The 23,987-nt window shown below is 40.5% G+C and overlaps 1 protein-coding gene across 3 annotated transcripts; it reads left to right on the forward strand.

Annotated features, from left to right (window-relative positions):
- Positions 1 to 2,474: 2,474 nt before the first annotated feature.
- On the forward strand, positions 2,475 to 21,825 carry LOC102210110 (neurocalcin-delta B). Of its 3 annotated transcripts, none has more exons than XM_005728495.2 (4): positions 2,475 to 2,684; positions 15,728 to 16,161; positions 17,959 to 18,064; positions 19,620 to 21,825. In XM_005728495.2, the coding sequence occupies exons 2-4, from the start codon at positions 15,784 to 15,786 to the stop codon at positions 19,712 to 19,714; spliced, it is 579 nt and encodes a 192-aa protein (XP_005728552.1). In that variant the 5' UTR covers positions 2,475 to 2,684; positions 15,728 to 15,783; the 3' UTR covers positions 19,715 to 21,825. The 3 variants fall into 3 exon arrangements, with proteins under 3 accessions (XP_005728552.1, XP_005728553.1, XP_013765119.1); XM_005728496.1 differs by having other exon boundaries at positions 15,731 to 16,161; XM_013909665.1 differs by lacking the exon at positions 2,475 to 2,684 and adding an exon at positions 3,055 to 3,222 and having other exon boundaries at positions 15,731 to 16,161.
- Positions 21,826 to 23,987: the final 2,162 nt, after the last annotated feature.

A 23,987-nucleotide genomic window follows, 5' to 3' on the forward strand; every position in this document is an offset into this window, starting at 1 on the left:
CATCCAGAACCGCCTACTTAGCCTCATCCGTAAAGCCGCTGTTACCTAATGATGGAGCCCGTGTAGAGCCATGGGCTGACTGATTTAGAAAGACTTCCTGCTGTTTGAGCTGGGGCACACCAGGCTTCACTAGTGTGCGTGTGTGTGTGTGTGTGTGTGTGTGTGTGTGTGTGTGTGTGTGTGTGTGTGCAGCTCTTCAATGGACAGCCAGTCAGATCAATGTTATGCAAACCTATTAGTCAGAGGTTGCAGTGTTGGCTTCACACAATACTCAGGGACTCTAGCCCCGGGTCAAACACGCTGATGAGCTCTCACCTCAGTTAAGAGTAACAATCGGTTAAAGGCAGCAACAGAGAACTGCGGCTTTATATCATCAAACAGTGCTAGAAAGACATTAATGTCACTGCATTAACTGCATTTTGTCCTTAAACAAGCATTCGTGTTTAAATTTGTACCATTTTCAAACTTGAAAATTGACGCATTGAGATTTTAGCAGCTTTTCCATCTGTCTGTATGTTTGCATATACGGTTAAAACCCAAACTTTTAAATGCAGTCTAATTTTGTTATATTTTTATACAATCACATTTCCAGAAACATGATTTCAATCGAAGATTTCTGTGTAACGCATAGTTAATAACGCAATGCAATGATCCAGATGTGCAGTGGGTGGCAATGTTCTTATAGAGTGCAATACTATCTTAAATGATTTTATTTCACTTATCATTGTGACTGTTTCACTATAATCACTTATAAAATTGTGATTTTCTGTGTGTTTGCATTGGACAATTCACAATAAAGGAATCTGAACCTGGACCTGATGTGACTTTGAATGTGATCTACTGGGATTTTCCACAAAAACATTTCTAGAGTTTGCAGAATATGATCTGAAAAACAGAAAATAACCAGTGAGAGGCAACAGGGACTTTAAAAACCCCCCACTTGTTACAAAGTATGCAGAAGAGCATCTCTGAATTACAATATCATGAACTGTAAGCAGCGGGCTACAGCAGCAGAAGAGCACACTGAATGCCACGCCTGTAAACTGGTACAGGAAACTGAGGCTACAATTCACAAAAACTCACCAGAGTTAAACAATAGAAGACTGCAAAAATGATGATGAGCCTTTATGTTTGTTGTTTTTGCTAAACAGCATTAAAGCATGGATCCATCCTACCTTGTATCAACAGCTGAAGCTGCTTATGTTGTGATCAAACTGATTGCACAAAACTGTATTTGTTAAACTTTGAATGATCTACTGGGTGTGCTCGCTATCTCCCTGTTTCAACAGATGGTGTTTCATGATCAGATTTTGTTGTTGCAAGCACCACCGCTATGTTTATAAGCTCATCTATTCAGGAAACAAAGTTAAGTGAATCTGAGCAAGGGAGGCCATCACCCTGCTGAATAATTATTCTGAATTCTATTGTAATCCTTTATTACATATTTCAACACTAGAAAGAGATCAAAAGAAGCCGAGATGATTCCTGTGCATGGATATGTGATTAATGTTCATCGAACATTGTTTTGTACAGGTAATGGATTGCTGTGATCAGTGTGATGAGCATTTTGCTGACTCGACAGGAGGGAGGGGGTTCTCGGTGTACTTCATAAGGCCATTAAGAATATACTCCCTGGAACACAGTCTGAATAATCCCTGTGGCTTTGACTTCCTTTAATCATCTTAGCCAAAGCATGGCTCCCAATGTGCCTGCATGGGAACACCTGTACTGGGCCACAGCAAATGGATGGTGGTTATCATCTTAATCACCCTCCTGTTCCTCATGCAATACTCAGAAATAAGCAAGCGCATTTATGCTGATCAAGAGAATGCAAAACAAAGCAAGTAAGCTGAACTTTAATGCAAATGACTGAAAATGTAGTCTTAGTGTCAGCTGTTTATCTTTATCATTTGAATCCATCCGAAGGTCTAGTTTGCACACATCCCACATTAGGGGAGAAACAAACAGCACAGCAGGTAAAAGATACAGAATGCATGCAAATCTGGAGAAAATGTTTAAATAAGAGCCGGAGCTGCCATAAACTGTGGAAATATTTAGTAAAATGTGGCGCTGTATGTGCAGCGTTATTTAATTTTTTTAATGGTAAATAATTTGTAAGCAATTAATAAGTAAATAAAAGTATAAGTTATTTTAATGCTTTTTAAATTATTTAAAACAGGTTCTTGATCAGTATTCTTGTGTATGTGCATCAGGTGGCCATTAGCCACAAAATGACTTATAAAACAATTACTTCTATATGTTTATAGACCATTACAAAACATTAATAAACATTAATAAGCACGTAGATGCTATTAAATACAGTGGGGTTATGTTTCATTTGATATACTCTTTAGTAAACGAACAACTTGTGGCTACAGTTTTTAAATGCTAATCGCCATTCAGGTGCCGGGCTCCTGTTGCCAGGAAACCGTGGCTTCCCATTGGCCGCTGCCGCTCCACGTGATGCCGAGCCTTGACGTCACGCCCAGAGGCTGTGGGGCTAAGCAGAGTGTGTGCAGCGGATCGGGAAAAGAGCCTGGTAGAGTTTGGACTGCGAGCACCCGGGAAACTCCAGCTCACCTACCGCACAGCTCTGCTTCCTCTGAAACGTTCACCGTCCTCGTACTAATAATGGACTTCTAAAGAGACTCCTAACGAGCCCCCCACAGCAACTTGAAAGCGAGGTAAGCTGTCGCTGATGTTGTGTTCGTCTCTTCCTTCGCAGTTTGCCCGCTTCCTCATACTTTGTTTCCCACCCCTCCTCAGTTTTCCCTCCCCGCACTCAGGTGAGATGACTTTACAGGTTGAAGAAGCGTCCTTGTACCGCTTCCCTCCACTTTTATTCGCTTGTCTTAAATGACCAAAACAAGCAGCCTTTTTTTGCACATGTTTTTCTAACATAACTTTGCAGTTGCAGAGGTATTTCGCGACGCTAGCAGCGGATTAAGCTTTACCTACATTTCTAATCGGATGAAGGTGCTTCTTCTTGTCCTAAATGAGCCCCTGAAGAGAAGAGAGGTGTTCGTTTTCAGTCTTTGCACTCTCCATTTGATTGAAGCAGGAGTGAGAACAGGAAGTGAAAAAAGAAGGGAGTCCTGCTACCACACAAGGCTGAGTGAAGCAGGGTATCTCATTTCAGCAGATGCACATCAGTTAGCCAGTGGATTAAAGCAGGGCAAGGGTAGCTTTACTGGACTGGTGGTGCTGCTTCACCTTTGTCAGGTGAGTGGGCAATCTGCTTTCTGCAGAGTTTCTGGTTAAAGTGTGGGGTGTCTGGTCAGTGCACTAATAAGCTGTTGGAAGAAGACCCAGAAGGAAAACGCACAAAAAGGAAAGCCACTGAGAAACCACCAGAAAGCGTTTCAAATATTTGCAGGCTTCTGCTTCTCTTATCTGAGTCTTTTGCTTTTTGTTTGTTTAGTGTAGTTGCATGCACTGCAGACCACACGTAAGCCTGCTTGAGCTGCATATACTTAAGGCAAAGAGTCTCTGTTAGCTTAAATAACAGAAGTCTGAGCATTTTGACAAACATAACGTGTATTTTAATTTAGAATAAAATAAATCCCACTTGTAGAAGCTGCCCTTTTGATTTCTTTTGAGGGATGATAAAGGCTTCAATTTTATATAAGTAAAACTGAAATGAATTGAATCTTTTGCTTTATTACAAGACTCTAGCTAAACCTGACACAAATCACGTTTTGTTTTTCCTATAGAACACACATAAAACATCCCTCTCACTCTTCCTGAGGTTGAGCAAAAGTAATTAATAAATTTAATGCGAGTTAAATGGGTATGGATTGATTAATTTGGTTAGCTCATAACAAAAAAGCTGAATATTTTTGCTGTTTAATAGCAATCAATTGGTAGCAATTGGTGCCCATTATGTGAAGATTTCCTCCCAACAGCATGTAGAGTAAATAATTAATATATAAAATATTGACTCTGTTGGTTTCAGGTTTCCATGAGACAGACCAGCAGCTAATGTAGGATTAAACTGACTGAAGCTCCATCTCTAAGTAGCTCCTCCAGGCTTCAGTTGAACTCGTGCAAATTTCTTTCTTTTTTTTAAGGCGTCTTTTTGGTTTCATTTGTTGATGTAAACACTGTGGCGCATTAGGGTTGAGTTTCCTCTGATGGTTCCAGTGAAGTGGCCACGGGGGGATCAGACAGGGAGGTGGTGTGAGGGGGAAAACATTAACGGACACAGAAGCCGAGAAATAAATCCGAGAGTTCAGTGGTCCAGAAGAAATGGGAGAAAGGAGGGTCATTCGCATGCAAAGAAAACAGAAAACACACTCACACACGAAACCTCTAGCTTCCAGACTTCTGATTCGATTTTAGTAATTCAACAGCTCGAGCGGCCAATACAGCATAACAAGATAATTGAAAGACCTGTGGAGGGTGGAGTCGAGATAATGGCCCCCTTGGTGTCAAACGCTTTCAGGATGCTCACAGATGTGTGCTAAATTTGAACAGATGTTCTATTTTCACCGGCGTGGGTGTCTTCTCAGTTTGTTTTGGGCCAGACTGACCGCACTGGTAGCCTGGTCTGTAGTTAGGCTTGTCTGAGCAGCAGTCTGCGCCTCTTTGAATTGAATTACACTTTTTTAGAGAGAGTAGACTGGGGGGGGGATAAAAGGAAGTGAAGGAGAAAGCTGGAGATAACACGAGAGAGAAGAAACAGATTCCGACCTGTCACATGGACTGTGTTTTGGATAGAAAGCCACATTTCTGGCATGCAGATATCTCTGACTGAGAGGGGTGGGAGTTGTTTAGTCATCTGATAGATTGACATTTCCATCTCTGTAGCCTTTTGTCTTTACAACAGGCTGTTTCAGGGAGAGACTCACATTTAGAGACTCGGTGCAAAAATAAGCGGCCCTCTCATGCAATCAGTGGCATTTTGCTGTGAGTGTGTGATGGCGTTTGTCCGTTCTGCAGCTCTGCCTCCTTTGGAGTCGTTGTCAGAGACGCTCCTTTTTTTTCTTCTTTTTTTCGTTTTTATCTTGTTCTCATTCGCTCCCTCATAATGGCTTCGGTGTCATGATTGTGGTTTTCTGCAGCGCCTTGACGCACAACGCTGTCTCACAATAGGAGCTCATGTGCGCTGAATTATGATGAAGTTGTTGCCGTGGGAAGGGAAGAAGTCGTTTTTGACATTGGAGAGCAAAGTGCACGTTAAGCATATGTCGAACGCCAAAAGGTTCGTCGCGCAAGCATGAAGTTAAAGCTAGAGGAGCAGATGGATTAACTGTCTGTTCTGTATGTCCATTAATAAAACTGTGGATATGTTTCAGCTAGACACATAAATTTGGTTTTATTTTATTTACTTATTTATTTTCTGGGGATTTACCAATAAATTGCTGGAATATTGGCTCCCTTGTCTGATATGTATCCTTGGAAAAAACAGTAGCTGTTATTTTTCTGTTATTTCACATCAGATTTGTGCTCGCTGAGTTTTTAAAGAGTATGTGGTGAAAGGCAGAAGGACTTTCTTTTGTTTACATGAACAAATGAGAAAACAAAATGGTTATTTAAAACACCAGCATCATCCCAGACTTTCACAGTCAGAAGCTGGAGCTCCTTCAGAGACATAATGATATTTCCCCCCCCGATGAAATGACACACCGGTAGTAATAAATGCATTGTTAAGATAAACACAAACAATAGGGGGTGTTAGAAGACAGAAGTGGCTAACTTTAAAACTTTAAAGCTGTTGCTCACGCTGAAGGTTAGTCGCTAGGCCCAGGTTACCCTGGAAACCCTCTGATGTATTTATATATCTTATCATAAGTCAATCACCAGTATCCTGTCATCGGCAGTGGCTTCATTTATGCGTCTCAGAGTCGAGAAAAGCGTTTCATTATTTTCTTGGAGTTGAAGGTTGTTGACTTTCAGCACTCTCTGGTTGCCACGTCAATGAGAATCACTTCCTGTGTGGATGAAGAGCTTTAGTTTTTGTTTTAAGAGTAATTTGAGTTTTTGTCTCGGTTTTAATACCAAACTTTTACATTTTATGCAGCGAGCGATTGTTTTCATGTACTCTGAATCGTTTCTACTTTATTTGATGATTAAGACGAATGATTAAGGGTCTGTGTGTTTTGACCAGTGGTCTATAAATATGTTTGGGATCATGTCACCAAGAAAATCACGAAGTGATCAAATCTGAGAATCCAAAGTCAGAACATTTCAGCTGAATAGTCATTGATTCAGCTCTGGATGATGTTTCACATGTAATTGGAGTTGATTAAGTTTACCAACCTGCTTTGACTTTTAAGTTGTTTCACTTTTCCTAAACCTAAACCTTGAGTCGCTGTCGTACTAAGTTACTACAACTGAGTTTCACTGTTGGTCTGTGCATCCTGTTTCACCGGCAGAAACCCAGTGAAACCTCACTCACATCCTCAGACTGTGTTGGATAATCAGCAGCAATCCCCACTCTGACCTTACGCTAAATAACACGGCAGATAGAGTTGCTCAGAGACATTCAAGGAGCTGCTAAGGCATGCTGCACCGAACAGCCGTCGTCACTTGTAACGTGAGTGTGTGTGCTCCCAGAGCTATGCGGCCTGCAGCAGATATCTGAGGTGCTTTGAGATGTTCGGGATCATCAAGCATGTGATCGCTGATGGATGGTGGCCAGAAGATGTTTATATTTATGTGTTTTAACCTTTGACATGAGTGAAACCTCACTTTTCCAGCTGCACGAGACTACCTATGATGCTTCAGTGTGTCTTTGCGCTTCGTTTCTCCCATAAAAAATGCAGGAGTTTGTCGGCTTTGCACTTCACTCCGCTGGAATAACTCCGAAGTTCATCTATAACTAAAACTGCGCTTGTAAATAAGGCTTTCAAGGCCTTGTTGTTTGCTTTCATACTTCATTTTCATGCACCAAACGTCAGTCAAGTTGAACTCATCAAAGCAAACTGGCAGCGAGGATGAAACGAATTTAATAGAAACAGAAAGGACGTGAGATGAAGAACATTTTAAAGCTGCCAGCTGCTTGAACCTCGTCCAGTATTTCCCTTTCATTTGGAATATGTGTCGCAGCCTCCTCTTGGCACGTCTCCTGCAGAAATAAGACAGTTTATTTGTTTGTTTTGTTTGTCTTGTTTGTCTTGTTTATCATTTTTGCCTCATGCTTCATCAAATCACCTGGTAACATCTTTGACCATTTATCCATTAAAGTGGTGGATTTACGTGCTAGTTAACGTGGACTGGCCTGAATTTTTGAATATGGAAGCACTTTAAAAAAAACCACCAAAAATAACATGGGGACAAAGATCTGTGATTTTCAGGTTTGAAGGTCGCACTAAAGCCTAGAAGGCAGCATATATAAGAGTTTTAAAGAGTTATACAGCCACAATCATCTGATCACAAATTCTTTCAAACGCAGATGAAGTGGAAGAGAACTGCAGATAAGCTACTCAAAGACAAAAGAGGCTGGTTGTGACGTCGGTTTGCCGTTGCGTAAACCGAGCCTCTGGGGGCGTTCACATGTGTCCTCGTCTAATGTGAGATGGTAAAAGTGTCATTTTTAATATCTTATCACAGCTGAGATGAAACAAACTTTTGAATTGCGGGTGGAGATCGGATTGCCGCCCCCGTAGGTCTAATAATTGCTTGCTTGTTAGGTCAAGGATAGCCGCCCTCAGCTCTGCAGCGCGGGCACAGATGCATCATATTTCATTATGAATGTGTCATTCATAAACTGTCTATCTGCGATCGTGTCTCTTTCGGCCTCTCGCGCTCTCCGTTGACCTCCTCAGATCTGTTCTTGGATTATCTGTTGGACTGTGGGGTTAAGATTTACCTGCAGGATATAAATGGAGCCTTGTGGCTGTTGCGTAAGTGGGCAATGAGATGTTCTGGGACGAATGCCGTGTGGAGGCCCTTTGAGTCAAACAGCACGAATGAGTCAAGTGTAGTACAGTGCGAAGAGCTGTCTGCATACTAGGGCTGTGCAATTCGTTGGATTTTGTTTTCAAGACTATAAAAAGATAAAACGGGGATTGTGGTGATGCTCAAATCCAACTTTACAGCAGCGGCTTTTGACTTTCTCTAAAAACTAAGCCCACTTGCTGTCAGACTGATGCATTTCAAGCATGTTAAGATCTATTTTATGCCAAAAAAAAGGTTAAATATGTGTGTAAGTACTGAATCTTCCTTTCTACATGCGGTTGATTTCGGTGTAGTTCTTGGTGGATTTAAAGGTGTATTTTCTCTTCTCTTGGCTTTGATCCTCCTGTTGGTGCCACTGATGATGCTGGTGCTGCAGGTGTGCAGTTTGTTTGTTGGGCTGTTTTTGGAGTTAAATCTGCCTGGAGGCCCAGCAGGTGTATCCTGTCTTCTGCTAAAGACCTCAAACCTCGAACACTAAAGCTCATGGTGGCTGTGTGTGCACCGTCAAGGCCGCACTGAAAGAGACAGCCTGTTCTGGAGAGCTTCACTAACACCTGTGCAGGCTGAGGTCAGCGGCTCTATCTCAGGCCCGTTCTCCCCTCCTCGCGTTAGACTAGCGTCACACTCTTGTGCTGACCTTATGAGATGGTCGAGGGAGAGCCCGGCTAAACCGCAAGATCCGTCTACTTGTCAAAGCATTAGTTATGTAACGGTGCCATCGCTGGTCCGCCTGCAGCACCAGGTAAGAGCCTTACCGGTTAATTGTTGGCAGTGATCTCACAGAGCTAGAAATAGCGGAGTTCTTAGGGTGACTGGCTGAAGAGATGTTCAGCTTTTTTCCCATCAGTATTTCTTCTAAAATACACACAGACCTTCAACCGAGAGCCGTTCCTCTCGACTGTCTCAGAGGGCTGCATGAACTGTGCATGATAGTGGAAGAGAGAGAGCCATCCATGCCTGAATCGAAAACACATCATTAATGGCAAACCTGCTGCAGCTAAGCTTTAATTTAAGTTGGATTTAATTACATCTGATTAACTGAGGGAGACGGAGGTCAGAGCAAAAGGTTAATGCAACATTAGCGATGTTTACATGTGCAAAATTTCTTCAGTCTCATTAAAGCTCAGATCAGATCTTCACTGTTTACACGGACCCTAAATAAAATGATCGTGACCCATCATGACGTGCGTTTACTTGCCAAATAAATTGTTTTGACATCAGAATTTTCTAACCATCCGGAAATAGTAGAAGAAGAAGTTGACGTCCGATATTAAACAAACACCACTGTTTGGATTTCTCTGGCTAATGTAGCTCCTGCAGTTAAAAATGTAGTGCCACAGAGATGGTTTCAGATGCTTGTGAGCAAATAATGATGGTAGTAAACTGGGTTTGTTTGCAGCTGTAACTCCTGTGGTTACCCATAATTGCAGGGTGGTGTGTAAACGGCCTCACACATCATCATAGGAGTAATACTGTGCATTACTAAATACTTAGAATAACTTTATGTGCTTAAATCTGTCTTGTAGTTTTATACATATGTTTGTATGAAATAGTTTGTTAGTTTTTTATGAGCGGTAATAAAAAGGACAGGAAAGCATTTGCTCTAATTGGCCTGTGCTTACTTACCAGTTAAACTGTAAATCATCTCATCAGTCACAGATCACAGTGGAGAGAAAAGAAAAACGCAGAGGAGATGCAAACTAGACACAGATAAACCTAAAGTTAAGTTTTCATTATATTAATTATTTGGCTCATAATAAGTGTGCAACATGGCTCTGTGAGAGAAATGTGCAAATACAAATTAGACTGGGACAAAGGGGATTGGAGCATTAATTCATAGCCTCAAAGCAAACTGTCTAATTTTTCAAGGCTGCTGTGTCCTCATCAGCCTTTGTGCCATTCGAAGTTTAGTCTGCTTTTCGCTGGAAGATGTGGTGAAATCACTGATTTTATGAGTCTGATAACTCTTTGTCATCATCACCATCATCATCACCATCACTTTATTTCTAAAGCACTTAAAAAACTCCAACATAACAGCTGACCAAAGCGATGTATAAAAATGAGAGAACCAGAATAAAACAATAAATCAGCTGCAAGTTAATTCATAAAAGCTAGTGAATTAACTAGCTTTTATGAATTAACTTATAATTGTATGTACCTGCGTATGGAACAGGTACATACAAAGGGCCAGAGTACAAGACAGATAGCAGCTCACACTGGGTAAAAGCCATGAAGTTTTAAAATCGACGAGAGATGGAACCTGTCTGGCCTGGCTAATTCCAATCAAAAGACAGTTAAAATAATCCAGGCAAGAGGCATGGATCAGTGTCTCTAGGTGGCTTCTAGACAGGATGGACTTGAATTTTGATAGCCACCTCATCTGAAAGATAGGCGACTTAACCACAGTGTTGACATGTGACTCAAGTTTTATACTTAGATTAGTGATGCTGGATTTTTTTTTTAATGTGGGGCCAAAGAAGAAAAGTCAAAGGTAGGGATACAGCTGGAGCCACAGGATTTAAAAAGGAGGACCTCTGTAAATTTCTGTAAAACTTGTGGAAATTCAGCGCTGTCCATCCCCTGATGTCATCAAGACAATGAATCAAGAACCAATAATTTAAAGGAAAATAGATTTGACAGTCATCAGCATATAAATGAACACTTTCAAAATTTGATATTCATTCAGGAAGGCCTTCAGCTGGGTGTAAATAGCTTTTTTCCCCCCTAAGGTAACTTGGAGATCGGCCTAAAGTCTTTCAATGATGAGGATGTACAGATCCTGAACAGGGAGGAACACTGGTTTGAGTTGAGTTGCCAGTTTTGTCTCTGCTATATCAGTTTATTCTTGTGTGATTATTTCAGCTCTTTAATGGTATGTACGGAAAATTAGCAACAATAAGCAAATTTTATGTAGAGTGAAAATAACCTTAAAAGCAACACATAGACATATTTAAACTGTCAACATGCTTTAATCCACCTCTGCTCTTTCCTTTTTTTGTAAAGCCATTAAGGGCAATACTAATTAACCTTCCCCCTCTGGTTTAAAGTAATGGAGAGAGGACGTATTAGCTGGCTCAGTTCCTCCATATTAATGTTTAAACAGCAAAGCTGGAGGGACTCTGTGTGATTAGGACCGCAGCTAAAAGCAAGCAAACTAACAAGCCATCAGTCGTTGTAGGAAGTGCCGTTTCATTCTTTTCTGACTAATTATGCGCTTTTCTTCTCTTGTTTATTTGGGCCCACTCACAGCGATAAACAGGAGTGATTTGCAGGGTCAGTCGTCATGACTACGCAGGACCAAATAATCAAAAAAATGTACCCGAATCCATCGAGCAATTAAAATGCAGATTCGAGGCTGCGGTGGCACCAGTCAACGCGTCAGATAAGGGATGAGTTTATGAATGAAGTGGAAATGTCAGAAAATGTAGGAGAAAAATAAATGTTCAGAAAGGCAGATAAGCTAAATATATAAGCTTATATAAAAGATAAGCTTCTTGTCACAGTCGAGCTGAAGGAAAAAACAAAATAAGGAGCAGCTAAACTAGAAGTGCAATATATATATTTCAATATCATGCAATACTTTTTCATACCACAGTCAGTTCACAAGTTACTGTTTAATACTTGAAATGACTTCATATTGTCCCACATATTTGAATTTATTTGGCTTTGACTCTGATCTCTGCCCAAGATTTCTGTGTCCTCGGTGTATGTGTACAAATGGCAAATAAAATATTTTATCTTATCTTTTTAAGCTGAAACTAAACTAAACCAGAGGGTTGGGCACACGTACGTAACAGAAGCTGTGTTTTTGTATGTTAGGCGTAAAAATGTATTTTGGATGTGATAAGATTTCTTATAAAGATGGATTTTAAATGTGGGGTTCAAAGACACTTGGGGGTCTGGAATTCATAGCGGGAAATGATTTGATGGGGGACTGTTTAGACCATTAATGGGTACTACTGGTTATTAACATTGATTGCCTTCAAGTTCCAACAAACCCGGATCATCTATTCACTCGGTTTGCAGTTGTCTTAGCAATCCTGGGTATGCAGAACTTGCTTCTTAGTCCTAAGCTGTAAATACTGTGTTATCTTTTCTTGGATGATAAAATGTCTGTAAGGAATCACTACTTCTTGCGGGACAACCATTCACTGAGGGGCAGAGTGACTGCTTCATGACTCTTTGGGGTCGTACAGAAGTGAACTAACAAAATTAGCCTTTCAGTATCGCAGTATCGAGATATTGCACTCTGATTCTTACATGTGAATCAGTAACATGATGTGAGGTTTTTGTTTTTGCTCTAAATGCGGTGAACAAGTAAAACAAGAAAATAAACAAAATAAGCTGAAATGTTTTTTGCAGGCTCAATAATTTATGAACTGACACCCTGAAGGTTTAATTTCATACAGTAACTTTTAGGACTATTAAAGCTTATTAGAAGTATGATAATGAACAGATGTGCCTGAAAAAGGAGAGCCGTAAAGGTCACCAGACTCACTACAGGAATCACTGAATGCCCATAGGCTGTATATAAAAGATGGTCACGGTGCCTAAACCTGCACTCTTTTTGATGTCCAGCAGGGGGCTGGTGCAGATTCCACAGAAGTCTGTGGGGAATCAGACTTAATGCTTACTTACTAAGGCTTCAGTGGGAAAGGATTCAATCTGTATCCTCATCCTGCTTTTTTCACACTCAGTTTCACTTCACCACAAAGACATTGTGACTTCTGCCACATCTCCAGGGGCTGAGCTGAAGGATCAACAGCAGTACAAACATAAACAAGAGCAGCCCGCATTACCAATTGGTCGAGGTGTTTTTGCCCTCATGTAACCAGACACAGCTAATGTGCTCTGTTACTTATACAACAAACACTGGTAAAATTCTGTGTAGCATACACAGACTACCAATTTTCCACAAAAACATGCGGTCCACAGCAGGCTATAGTCTGCAGGTTAAGCAAAAAGCAGCATTCCTTAAAATCCGGTTTAAAAAGAGTTAAAAATAACGGCAAAGATCTAGAAGACATCCTGCAGATACCAGCAGAATCCTGAGGAGTGTAATGTTTAGGGAACGGTGTCCTCAGATTAGTGTGTGTCTTTAATGGGTTTATGAAAGGATAAAGCCCCCCTCTCTGTCCATATATCAGCTATACCCTTCAGCTCCAGACTATTTGCGTCTGTCTAATTTAAAGGCACAGACTCGCTTCCCTGTCCGTACATCCACCGTGCAGTCGGAGACCCCCTCCCCTCCGTGTGGCGTTTTGCTCCAGGATAGGTGTGTAAACAGGTGCTAATCTCTGTTCCCGCTGCCGCAGAATGGGAGTGAACTACTGGTAAAACAGCAGGGAGCTCATCTGAGGTGGCTGCCGCACTGTCTGCGCTCATTGTTTACTCTGAGTTAATTAAAGGATTATAGCCGCCTGTTTATGGAACATGTGTGAGTGTGAAATAAAAGAAGACGAAATTGGATTTAAGAAAAACCAATAAAAACACAGACTGTTTAATTCAAGGCGCGCGCACACACTTTCACACTTGCTGCAGGATTACTTAAACTACTGTCACTGCTAAATGAACTGATGAGGGTTAAATCTGTTTCCTGCCTTTTTTTTATTTTATTTTTTTTCTGTAGCAGAAGTTTGACTTAATCCTCTTAGCTATAAGAGCTCATGCTGTTTCCACAGTGTGTATGAAGCTCTGTCAATGAATTAATGGATCAGCCAAATGAGCAGAAAACTGTCTGCATACATGATGATGATGATTAAGAAACTGAAGACTGTACCTGTATGTTTCACTCAAGAGCTTACAATAGACTAACGTGTAGTTATTGTGAGCTAATAAGTTCACGTGTGTTTGTTTTTGCTACATTTTATGAGGTTTACAAGTTTCATTGTTAAGATTTGGAATAGGAAAAAGGCCAAAAGCCTGAGTGTAAACAGAGAGGTCCTGGAACTTTATTACCCTTCCTGGAGCAAAGTACCTCCACTGCTTCGACCCGACCTGACATTGCTGATTGTATCTGTCATTATCCTCGGCTAAGCTTTTTACAGCTTCCCTCTTTCTTTAGCCTGAAGAACTCAGCAGCAAGCAGTGTGACAAGGGAGGGTGCTAAACATATTAGCTACAGGGGAAGACGATGAACTGTGTCCTCTGCTGAGTTTCCTTTCTGCACCAAATTATTAGTTATGGAGGAGTGCAACATTTGTCACACTGTGTTTATCTTACTTTCCTCAATCAAAATGAAAGAAAAGCTGTCAGATGTTTTGATACCAGCTCAATAAGCCATCTCGGCTGCGATTACAGAGGATGTTGATAGCTGTGTCTGCGAATGAGCCTCAGAGTTCATGCAGGAAATGAAAGATGCATCTGCAGAGATGCATGCACAGGCAGAAAGGCATGTTATAGGTGTGGTTGTGCATCTGTCGTAGTGCTACACCATGAGAACATACAATGGTCTTGTGTTGCAGTTGCTTGTGCACAAGATCAAGCTTATGCTTTCCTTTTATCTAGTGTGTGTGTGTGTGCGCGCGCATTTTTCCATTTAATCAGCCACCAAATAAATGAAAAAGATAAAATCACATAAGATAAGAGAGCATGTGCTAGTTCAGCGCCACATAAGTGATTTCCCTGCAGAAAGATAAGAAAGAACAGTGGAGAATATAAACAGATTTAATCAGTGACATTAATTTAATCAAAGGCATTAAATAAAATTTATAAATGGTACAAATTATTATTATTATTATTATTATTATTATTATTATTATTATTATTATTATTATTATTATTATTATTATGGGCAGCACGGTGGCACGGTGGTTAGCACTGTTGCCGCACAGCAAGAAGGTCCTGAGTTCAATTCCACCATCAGGCCGGGGTCTTTCTGTGTGGAGTTTGCATGTTCTCCCCGTGTCTGCGTGGGTTCCCTCCGGGTACTCCGGCTTCCTCCCACCGTCCAAAGACATGCAGCTTGTGGGGATAGGTTAATTGGATAATCCAAATTGTCACTAGGTATGAATGTGAGTGCGAATGGTTGTTTGTCCCTGTGTGTTAGACTGGCGACCTGTCCAGGGTGTACCCCGCCTCTCGCCCTATGACAGCTGGGATAGGCTCCAGCGCCCCCCGCGACCCTGAAAAGGATAAGCGGAAGTGAATGGATGGATTATTATTATTATTATTATTATTATTTGTATACTGTTTTTGTCCTTCCTATTTTTAATTCTTTCTGACCCTTGTGCTGCTCTAACATGTGAATTTTCTGGGTGTGGGATTAGTAAAGTCTTCATCCAAGGGAAAAATTATAAATGCACATTTTACCAAAGTTTGTTTGACATGAGCAGCACAAGTAAATGTGACGTTACAATGCTAGGACATGCCAAAACACCTTAAGGGATAGGTTTACTGTTTTTTGCTCTCATCAGGCTAATTTCTGGCTGCAGCATGCACCGATAAACACAGAGGGAGACCAGCATTTAGCAGATAATATTGGACTGGATGTTTATCAGCTGATGGCAAACTCGACTCAGCGAATGAAGCTGTTGTTCCGTGGGTGATGAATGTATATTGAGCTATTCACTCACTCATATGACAGAGCAAAACCGTTTTTCGGCTGTAAAATGTGGATTTATTGCCTTGCCTAAAAATAAAAGCTTGTGATGAATGGTTTTATGTAAATATGAGATATTTACGCGGAAAAGTTAAAGTGTGAAAATGCATTAAGTGCTTTTATTCCCATTTATATCTGCTTCCCGCCTCCTGTCTCAGTAAGCCTCGAGGTCACTGCAGATGATTTTCTAACAACCTTTTAATGTCTTCTGTTTTCCGCTGTCAGCAGTCTAAAGCATCGCTGCCCTCACACCGACTACAGCCTCAACGCAAGCAGTGACCATGGGTAAACAGAACAGCAAGCTCCGTCCCGACGTCATGCAAGACCTGATGGAGAACACGGACTTCACCGAGCACGAGATCACTGAGTGGTACAAGGGCTTCCTGCGGGACTGCCCCAGCGGCTCTCTGTCCATGGAGGAGTTCAAGAAGATCTACGCCAACTTCTTCCCTTACGGTGACGCCTCAAAGTTTGCTGAGCACGTCTTCCGCACATTTGACGCCAACGGAGACGGGACTATAGACTTCAGGGAGTTCATCATCGCTCTGAGCGTGACCTCACGTGGTCGGCTGGACCAGAAACTGAAGTGGGCGTTCAGTATGTACGACCTGGACGGGAATGGGTACATAAGCAAGGCCGAGATGCTCGAGATCGTAACGGTGGGTCTTGCTTTGTTTTTTTTGTTCCTTTCTAACTTTATTTCCCTCCATCTTTCTGCTTCTCTAGCTTTATGTACCCCTCAGGCTTTTTAGAGGGAGCTGCATGCCATCATGCTCCCCTGCTCATAAAACTATTCCTGCAGTGGAGCAGTATTTTGCTCAGCCATCCATACCAGCTGCTGCATCATATCTGCTTTTGTGCTCTGAACCATTTCACTGCCCACAGCGGGGAAAGCAACGATGTGTAATTTAAGAAACCAGCAGTTCCTCTCTGCTTCCCTAAAAAAGACTCTGCTGCGATGTGTGGTCCACCTTCTGATTGTCATATTGGCTCAACACTAGTTGGGACAGCTGCGCACTTCCCCATCGTTACTCTACAGGAAACAGGCTCCTCGCCTTATTGGACGAATGCTTCAGACGTCAGTCGGAGCATCACGCACGCTCTCACACAACCCAGCAATCCTGTACACATGTTGTTACATCACACGTTGCGGTGCTAAATTGAGCCGAGTACCAAAGAAGGTGTAATCCCATTCTCCAAAGTCGGTGTTGTTTATTTAAAGCGCATGCGTAAGGTGAGATGGAGCCTATATCTGGACATGATCCGATACATTAGCTGTTCCACGCAGGCCGAGTTTGAATTTAGTCTGTAAGACACAGGGTGGCTGTGGCTACAATGTAGCTGCCATCACCAGTGTGTGAATGGGTGGATGACTGGATATGTAAAGCCTTTTGGGGTCCTTAGGGACTAGTAAAGCGCTATAAAAATACAGGTCATTTACCATGATGAATTATGTTTCTTTGTAGTAAAACTGTTTAAAAAAAAAAAAAGTTATAGTCATATTATGAGGAAAAAGCGGTGAACTAGAGATTTTTAGCTAATCCAGTCGAAGGACCTATTTGTCCATCCATAAATTACAAGAACCTCTATGCTTTCATGACTCATCCAGTGGGAACGCTTTCTGGCCAATCAGCGGCATGCATTCTGTTGACGTCACATTTGTGGGTTGACTCAGCTCACCTGGAATCCTGGCAGAGATAGTGGGGGGACACCAGGTCCTGCCACCTCATGGCACACCCTAAAATGCGGGCCGAGTGGGTACTAGTGGAAAAGAAGTAGCTTATGAGATGATGAAATTAATCACCATCTAATTTTCAGTTGCAATGATGAGAAAATTCCTCACGATAACAACAAATGTTTCACTTGTTCTCCCATTAAAATCATCCCATGCAGAGATGCAGGAATGAAAGGAAGGTGGGGGTGAAAAAACCCGCCACCCACAACCCTTCAGATTTAACAAAATCTGAATTAACAAAAGTGATTTTCATTTTTTTTAACCTTTTTTTTTTTTAATTGCGGAAATTTTCTTCTGCTCCATATATTTAATAAAACCTAAAACAAAAATGTCAAAGAGTATTTCTTTTCTTTTGTTTGATTGTTTGTTTTTTTACATGAACGCTTTCTGTTTATTTCCCTGCGGTGAAATCAGGCAGCAAAGAGTGAAAAATAAATGAAAGGGCCACTCTATCTTGCTTCTTCCCTGCAGAGATAAGTTGATCAATGGGTCACTAAGATGATCTTTTTTTTGTGCACTTTGCAGTTGTGCTTAATGGACTCCAGTTTTCCACTGAGATATCATCTGTTTGTAATGCATTACAGCCACTCTTAGAAAGTTTGAACCTGCATAAAAGGACATTAAGGTTATTTTGTCGTTCAGTGCACGAAACACTATTTCGGTACTATTTTTCCCTCAAAATGTACATACTGAAACTGTTTCCCCCCCCATCTGTCTTCAGGCCATTTACAAGATGGTTTCCTCTGTGATGAAGATGCCTGAGGACGAATCCACACCTGAGAAACGCACAGATAAGATTTTCAGGCAGATGGACACAAATAGAGATGGTAAGGCTTCCTTATTATCTGTTCTTATTATTTCCATTTATTAATGTCAGCAAAGGATGCTCATGTTCAACATTGCAGTTTTCAAATAGTTTGTCTACAATACTTATACATACTCAGCGTGAGTATGTATAAGCTCTGGTAGTGGAGAGAGGACACTAAGTTTAATCAAAAGCAAGCACTTTATTGGCTGTTTGTAGTCCAAATACTACACTAAGTAAGTATTTGAAAATCAGAAATCAACACAGAAAACATGGACAACATCAATAGATGATCTGCAAGGAAAATGGGACTGTTTATACACTGAGAGCTGATGGGGAATGAAACAACTGTGAAGGCAATCAAGACGATTGTAAAGGCGGGAAGTAAAAAGGTCGAAAGCAAGGAATTTTAAAAAGGGTGAAACTGCACTTCTATAAGGAGGCAAACGCTAAATAAGATCTAAAGAGGAAGAAGAGCCACAGGGTTGAACAGAGGGAACCAAAAAACCCAGGAAGAGGAATTCAAAAAACCAAGAATTCAAAACTGACACTAGCCCACTAAAACTCCATAAATTCAATAAGAAGTAAAGCCTCGTCCAGACAGGAAGTGATTCCCTCATCGCCTATCGCTCTGAAGCCAACAGAGATTCCAGACTCCAGTCGCCACGGTAACCCTGCAACCTATGCATTACCTTGCAGTCGCTTATAATCTGTGCCCCAATGGGTAGACGCTTGTATCGCTCGCCTTGTAGTTGAGAAAAGTTCATCTTAGGATCCGCCCACTTTGCATTGCCATTTAGTAATTACAAATGATTTCCTGTGTGGACGCAGCCTCGCGATCACATTTACAAGTATGGAAACCCTCAGCCTGACAGTAACAACAACAACAACAAAACTAGCAAGTCTTAAACAGCAGTGAAACTAAAGAGAAATCCCAACTTAATAATAACATTAACGGTGATGTTAATAATAAAAGCAAACAAAAAAGCTCAAAATCCAGACAGAACCCTGGAATCATGACAGGATCTCCCTACAATGAGATCAGTCAGCTATGACTGTGTCTACAGCAGCCCCACCCACCTTCTGTTCAAACCTTCTGTTTGCATGGGTTGTCTAATAAAGAGAGCCAGATTACGACACCACCCCACACACACAACGCACATCTAAATTTTGAAGGTGCTCTTCAGATTTAGAGGAAACTGTTTCACTGGCAGCAGCAGCAGTTATCAGTCTTTTTAACTGCTTTGTTTTAAATTGCGCCATTACAGGAGAGGAGGCCTGTTACTTCATGGCTCACTGCTTTTTCCAATTTTTTTTTTTTTAGTTTTATTGCGGCTATATTTTAAGCACAAATCCATTTCTTGATTTTTCTGTGTCTGTCCTTAAAAACTGGTTCCCACTCACAGTTGGTGTGGTTGTGCTTGTTGTCTCTTCCTCCTCCTGCCAGCTTTTGCAGCAGTTCATGGATTATAAAAAAGAGCTGAAAAAATAGTGAATATAATTTTTTTTGAAGCTGCTTTTTAAAATTGAACTATTCATATTGCAGCACCTGTTAAAGTCATTTATGTCTCTCACAGGTAAACTGTCCCTGGAGGAGTTCGTCGAGGGAGCGAAGAACGATCCCTCCATTGTCCGACTGCTTCAGTGTGATCCCAGCAGTGCTGGGCAGTAAAACGAAAAAAGGACTTTTTCCACTGCAGTTTAATAGATTTAACACATTTTCAAAATCTCTCCCATCTGACACACCTGAGATTTTTCTCTTCCACATGGGATACCTCGAGCTTTAGAGGCACATGAACGCAAACAGACACAGATTAACATGCACATGCTACAAATAGTATATCATCTTTCAGATTCCTACATGCACACACGGCTCATGCGCCTCTACGCCTGGTCAAAAACTCCAGACAAAAACATGTGGGTTATCTCACATAAGGTACAGATATAAGTCAAAAGAACTGAAATCCCATCAAAGACTTGTGAAACGCAGAGTGAAAGCTGTGCTTTCTGTCTGAGAGGACGGCCAGTGAGGATAATTCAGCACATTTGTGAGGTACTCTGAGCCAAATCAAGTTTTGGCTGTTTGTTTTCCTCCCCTTTGTTGTTATTGAAAGCATTATTCCTGATGTAAAGGGAGTCATGCTGGCTTTGTTCTGTGTGACTGACTGACTGGGTGGTTCTTTAAGTATTGCAGTGTAAATCCATGTCAACACTGGGAAAAAAATGAAGTAAGTAAGCGTGGGCCTAAAAGCGTTCTGAGCTTACAGTAGACTGAAGATCTGGGAATTGTAGTTTTTAACCAAAGAGTAATTGTAGATGGGGATGAAAGATTATTATTTTTTGTTTATTTTTGTCTTTTGTTTGAATTTTTTTGTACATTTTGGAGGAATGTTACATGGAACCAAAACTGACTCAGATGTCTAAATGAAGGGGAATATCGTGACTACAGATTACAACCATCTGCTTCTTTGAAAGTGACTTTTCATGCCAAGTTCTGTATCCACACCCACACATACAGTATGTACACACATTGATTTTAACTACGAATACACGAACTTGGCATATGCATAGAAACCGAGCTGTGATTCTCCTTCAACTATAGTTCAACAAGTATATAATTTGAAAATCAAAGATAGATGTTATATGAATATATATAGTACGTACTTATATATTCTTTTACTCTGTGGTAACATTGTAGCAATTCGCTGCAATGGAAGAGATTCATTTTAAAATGTTGACATATAAATTATTGGAATGTGATGATGAACATTTTCTTTTTCTTTACAAACATGATGTGGAAGAAAGTTGTACAGTATATTCACTCATATTTATGCTAGAGATGTTTAAAAAAAAGGAGAGGACCACACATATTGCTATGCATTCAGCTTTGAATATCATCTGCTGCATTTTAAAACTTTTAAAAGTCTCCTACACTGACGTAAGATAATAAAATGCCGGCAGTTAAGTTTTTCCACTTCTCAGCGTCGATGTTTAAATTCCAATGTAATCTTATATTCTTGCGCAAATGTGACGTCGTGTCCTGAACGTGCAGTTTTTGTCTCACGTGCAAAAAAAAAAATAAAAAATCAATCAATTTCAAATTGATGCTGTGACAGATGTAAATGATAACGGTTGCTTAACTGACAGGTTGATGCACTGACGTTACCGTACATAACCACCTTTATTTGTGAAGCACTTTAAAATGACCACAATGGACCAAAGTGCTGTGCGGAGGAATAAATAATACATAGTAAAGAACTACAACACACTAGCTCACATGAGGTATAAAATACACATTAAAAATACAAGTGAAATTAATAAAACACACAAAACATTAAAAGTAAAACAGCCATACAATAATACAGATGAAACAAGGGTGAAATAAAGTCAGCATCTCTCAAGCAAAAGGTCTTTTAGGATTTAAAGCTGAACATGATGTAAAGGAAGTCTTCTTGTCTGGATAAATGTGATATTAAGGTGGAAAAATGATAATAATTTAATTAACACTGTTAACATTTCAATGAGGCGATTGGTACTACAGTCTCACATGTCATTTCAATAGCATCTTGTGGTCAAGTGCCAAATGTAGAGGAATTTTAAAAAAGGAAAAGAAAAAAACACAGTATTGTATCTGTGTATACTGTACAGCTGTGACCTGTCGAACAAAAAAAAATAAAATCCAAAAAACTGTCATTTTGTAGATTTTGTATTGTTAACTTGCAAAATGTGTTCTGTGTAGGATGTCCATTTTGTTATTAAAATAAAGATAAAGTGGGGAAAAAGGCTTATTGTTTTTTCACTGTCTTTAATGATATTTAATTTGAAGACACACTGTTAAGGAAGTTGACTGGAAAAATGTCTACGTCCAGTAATTGCTTTGTAATTTTCTCTGCAGGCACCTCCACATGGGTTATGTTTGTGATGTTATGACAGCTACAAATACATATTTCTCCACAGGATTAATTAGTTATATTTGTGGCCTTTTGACTCCTCATGCCATAGCAGTCTTATAATCCCCAACAGATTATATACAAGGCTTAAAAGAAGTGGAAAACAATAATGCTGGATATCTGTATTCATATGGTCTGGGTAATGTGTTAGGAACTAAAGAATGCCATATTGTTTAATGGAAATGGAAATGACCAACCCACAGTGGGCCCCCATGTGGTTGTGCGTGTGCCTGACAATGTCGGGGCATGCTACTAATGAGTTGATGGATGATGAGAGATCTCCTCCCACATCTGGATCATTACTGAGCTCCTGGACAGTCTGAGGGGAAACCTGGTGTTGTCGGATGGACCAAAAAAATAATGTCCCAGAGGTGTTCAGTTGAATTTAGGTCAGGCAGCCTTGGGGGCCAATCAGTGTATCAATTCCCTTGTCCTCCTGGAACTACCTGCCCTCTCCACATGAGCCCGGGCATGATACCAGTCCTGCTAATGGGTTAAGGACCTTCTAAGGTCCTTTTCAGCTCTCCTAGAGTAACTGCCTGTCTCCTGGAATTTCCTCCATGCTCTTGAGACTAACTTTTTCTAGAGGACTGCAGGTGCAGCCTTTGGTAGGGTCCAGGTATGGCCTCATGCTACTACTAGTAACACAGATCCTAGCCAAATACAAAGCTAGTAAAAACAAAACAAAAATCAACAACAGAAAAGATGAGGAATGACAAAAATGGCCTCCAACTGTAAAATCACTCCTGTTTTGGAGGTTTGAACAGAGGGCCCTTTATCATGTTTCCACTAAGTGCAATATTTATTGGTGATGTAAAATGGGGAAACAGAATGACTCCAACCAATTTATATAAAGTCTTATTAGTTTTAGTGTGTTGTTTGTGTTTAGTTCTAATTGGTAAAGGCTAACATGGTGATAAACTATGAGAAAATGACATGCTAGCATACCTGATAGGTGCCAATACGAATGCCAAAATGAAATAATTAATAATTAACAGAAAATACAAAGCATCATGAAATAAACTGTCACTGCAATTCATCAAGACCCTAATGTGCTGGTACCCTGCACAGCAAGTAAAGGTAAACAGATCCCAAATAAAAGACTAAAGCAGAGGACATCAGGTAACCAGTTGTCCCAGAATGCATTCTTAATTAAATCACAATGGTGGCAGAAAGTACTACAAACTATATGTGATTTTTTTGTGTTTCTGTGTTGCCAAATATACTTTCAAGATTTGTTTTTAGGTGACAATGTAGTGGTGTGACCTTTAAACACCTCTTGGAATTTGCAAGCTAGCTATTTGCAAATGTGCGCTGATATTTATGGAGATGCAAAGTCTTGCTGGCCTAACAGCCACCTTGCCTTGCCAACATTTGGCTGCCCAGGCGGTTGGAATTAACAATACTCACTGAAAACAGCCTGGTCCGGGCACACTGTGTTCAAGACCCCATTCACTGTAAGGACTTCTGTTAAACTGAAAGCATATTCATGAAAACTGTTCACCAAGTCACAGCAACATCTTGGACAGCTTCTTAGCTGTTATGAAACTGCAATGAAACTCAAACATTTGGAGCCTCTCTGAGAACAAAAGTTGAACTAAATATTTTATAAAAAAAATATCAGTGGCTCCACATTATAGTTTATACATTCACTGAACAAGTTAAAAGAAAATGCCTGGATCAATCCTGGGAGGAGAAATAAAATCCCTTTAGGATTACATTAAAAAGAGTATCTGATGTAAGAATGAAGCGCGAAACAGTCGCTTTGGTGATCCCTTGTGAATAAACTAGCAGCTGAAAGCTTAAATATTATTTTAATAAAATAAACTCTTATTAGCTTTAGCTAGCTAGTGTAACGCGCTAACTGGAAAATGTTAGCATACTAACATTCCACATTACATCCTCTAGATTACAAATAATAATAGTTCAAATGTAGACAACTCACCTAAATTTTAAAAGCTTTAACATATATATATATACATATATATACATATA

The sequence above is a fragment of the Pundamilia nyererei genome, unplaced genomic scaffold (genome assembly GCF_000239375.1).
Source record: "Pundamilia nyererei isolate P.nyererei 1_Seehausen unplaced genomic scaffold, PunNye1.0 scaffold00028, whole genome shotgun sequence".
NCBI classification, from domain to species: Eukaryota; Metazoa; Chordata; class Actinopteri; order Cichliformes; family Cichlidae; genus Pundamilia; species Pundamilia nyererei.